The following is a 252-nucleotide window of genomic DNA, read 5'->3' on the forward strand; positions in this document are numbered from 1 at the left end:
TTCTCCATGCTGTCACTCTTTATCATATAAGTTCATTTCTTTATGTTTCATTATGTCTGCATTAGGAAAGTCTGAACGTGACATATTCGGAGTTCAATAGCACGACAGTGAACTTGAGTTGCAAAGAAATAGATTCATCTGCTGCCTTGAATGCGGGGGATTACGCCTACATGTGAGTAAACAGTATATAAAATGAGTGGTAGTGCAAGAAGTACTAAGCAGTGGAACAATTATAATTGCAAACATCTGCCA

General features: G+C 37.7%; 1 protein-coding gene across 1 annotated transcript in view; it reads left to right on the forward strand.

Annotated features, from left to right (window-relative positions):
- The window catches only part of LOC119585141 (nose resistant to fluoxetine protein 6-like), a gene marked incomplete at its 5' end in the record, with an annotated part of 59,800 nt that overhangs the window by 3,506 nt on the left and 56,042 nt on the right, over nt 1–252 (forward strand). The window contains 1 exon segment of the mRNA XM_037933770.1: nt 66–172. Within this exon segment, the coding sequence (XP_037789698.1) occupies nt 66–172 (107 nt within the window).

This window comes from Penaeus monodon, chromosome 19 (genome assembly GCF_015228065.2).
Source record: "Penaeus monodon isolate SGIC_2016 chromosome 19, NSTDA_Pmon_1, whole genome shotgun sequence".
Classification (NCBI taxonomy): domain Eukaryota; kingdom Metazoa; phylum Arthropoda; class Malacostraca; order Decapoda; family Penaeidae; genus Penaeus; species Penaeus monodon.